Source organism: Penaeus monodon, chromosome 19, assembly GCF_015228065.2.
Source record: "Penaeus monodon isolate SGIC_2016 chromosome 19, NSTDA_Pmon_1, whole genome shotgun sequence".
In the NCBI taxonomy this organism is placed as follows: Eukaryota; Metazoa; Arthropoda; class Malacostraca; order Decapoda; family Penaeidae; genus Penaeus; species Penaeus monodon.
In genome coordinates this window covers 4,768,069-4,769,858 of record NC_051404.1, presented here as the reverse complement: position 1 = coordinate 4,769,858, position 1,790 = coordinate 4,768,069, and the positions used below count along the sequence as shown (strand labels likewise).

The following is a 1,790-nucleotide window of genomic DNA, read 5'->3' as shown; positions in this document are numbered from 1 at the left end:
AATATGATCTATATTATAAACCATAAACAAATATGACAAATAAATTGATAGCTACAGTTCTTCCTTATCCTGATGCCTTATTCTTTACAGATTTTTAATTCATAAAGATCTGAATATACAGTTAGATATTAGTAAATTTATGAGAATAGTGACAGATTTTCTTATACATAAACATTGAGAGCATATCATATGTAAGAGATGTTATCATTGCATTATTAAGTGAGAAACTACTCATCCCTATTTTTATCTGATTTATGAATCAAATAGCTAGTTTTCAAGAACAGCTTTTTTGAGCACTACATTTTTTCTTTAAAAGGATGATTGATAATTAAAATCTTTTTATGATTTCATAAAGGTGACAGCACAAATAATGGTGGTAATATTGAGACTAGTAACATTTATAATAATAATGATTTGTTAATGGTATTGACTAAAAATATGGACTGTGCAAGAAATAGACTTAATTTACTGAAACTCCCTTTCAGACACCAAGGGTACAGCGTGAAAAGCAGCCAGTTCCAAATGACTTGCACAAAAAGACACACCAGAAGTTCTTCCGAGATCAAGGTCGGCCATACATTTCCCGTGCGACTGGGAAGGAGATACGAGGCCGTGCAATGGGTCCTCCATGTAACTGTAAAAAGAAGTGTTGGTCAAAAATTGAACATGGGGCTGAAGAAATTTTCTCAGCCTTCTGGGACATGGGCAACTTTGACGAACAAAATGTGTATCTTTATGGTAATATTTCAATTAAGCCAGTGAGTCGGCATTATGTAAAGGGGTCAAACAGACGAACCTACACTTTTACCTACTGGTGCAAAATAAGAGGAAAACATGTGGAAGTGTGTAAGGAAATGTTCATGGGTGTTCACGGCCTCCAGAACAGCAGAGGAAGAATCGGAAACCTCATGAAGCAGATGAAGGATGGAAACCTGCTCCCAAAACCCGACCAGCGTGGCAAGCATGCAAACCGCCCAAACAAGTATACAGAGCAAAGTCTGCAAGGAGCCAGACAGCATATTGAAATGTACATCAATCGTAATATGACATTAAAAAAAATGTACAGAGATTTTTATGTGCCGTGGTGTGAAGAACACAAATTAGTACCTGTCAGTGAAGACAAATATCGGCGAATTTATTCAGAAGAGTATAAAGTCTCCTAATGTTTTTATTTTTATAGTATAATCAAAAAGAGTGAGCAGGTACAACTAATCATTCAGTCCTCATTATGTTTGAAAGTTGAGTGGAACTTGACTTTGAAATTAACCATTTTGCATGTCTGCCAAGTTCTTAAACTGTGAGTTTGAGAATTATCATTTCATTTTTAGTTTTCTAAAGAATAACCCCTACTCATGTCAAGAATTTTGTCAGATTAATTTTATTAGAACTTTATTGTCAGATGAAGATATTTTATACAAAGGATGAAGGGGTGAGTTCGTCTTAATCGTTATCATTATCATTATGAATTCATGAACAAATCACATCTAAATCATATTCCACTGAGTGCATTAAAGTGTAATTTTGCCTCATTAAAATTCACCCATTACATTCCACTACAATAACAGTCCTTTTACAGTATGGTGTTTAAATTTAGAACTTTTCCAGTGTATGAAATATCCATAAAATGGGTAAAGAAATTTAAGCTTTTATTCATCCCAAACTTTCACATTTTTACAGATTTGAGATCACAAAAACTGAGAAGAAAAATATGTACAAGCAAGTGTGCAATAGAAATGAAAGTGATTTTATACAAATTGAAACCGATTCTCAGTGGATGTTTGTCTTACCAT

At 33.7% G+C, this 1,790-nt stretch overlaps 2 protein-coding genes across 5 annotated transcripts in view; one reads left to right on the top strand and one right to left on the bottom strand.

Annotated features, from left to right (window-relative positions):
* LOC119585003 overlaps window positions 1-1,637 on the top strand; it is a gene marked incomplete in the record, with an annotated part of 4,559 nt that extends 2,922 nt beyond the window's left edge. Inside the window, 1 exon segment of the mRNA XM_037933615.1 lies at window positions 486-1,637. Coding sequence (XP_037789543.1) covers window positions 486-1,163 — 678 coding nt within the window.
* LOC119585002 (L-2-hydroxyglutarate dehydrogenase, mitochondrial-like) overlaps window positions 1-1,790 on the bottom strand; it is a 90,150-nt gene that overhangs the window by 31,894 nt on the left and 56,466 nt on the right. The gene's annotated exons all lie outside the window — the stretch shown is intronic.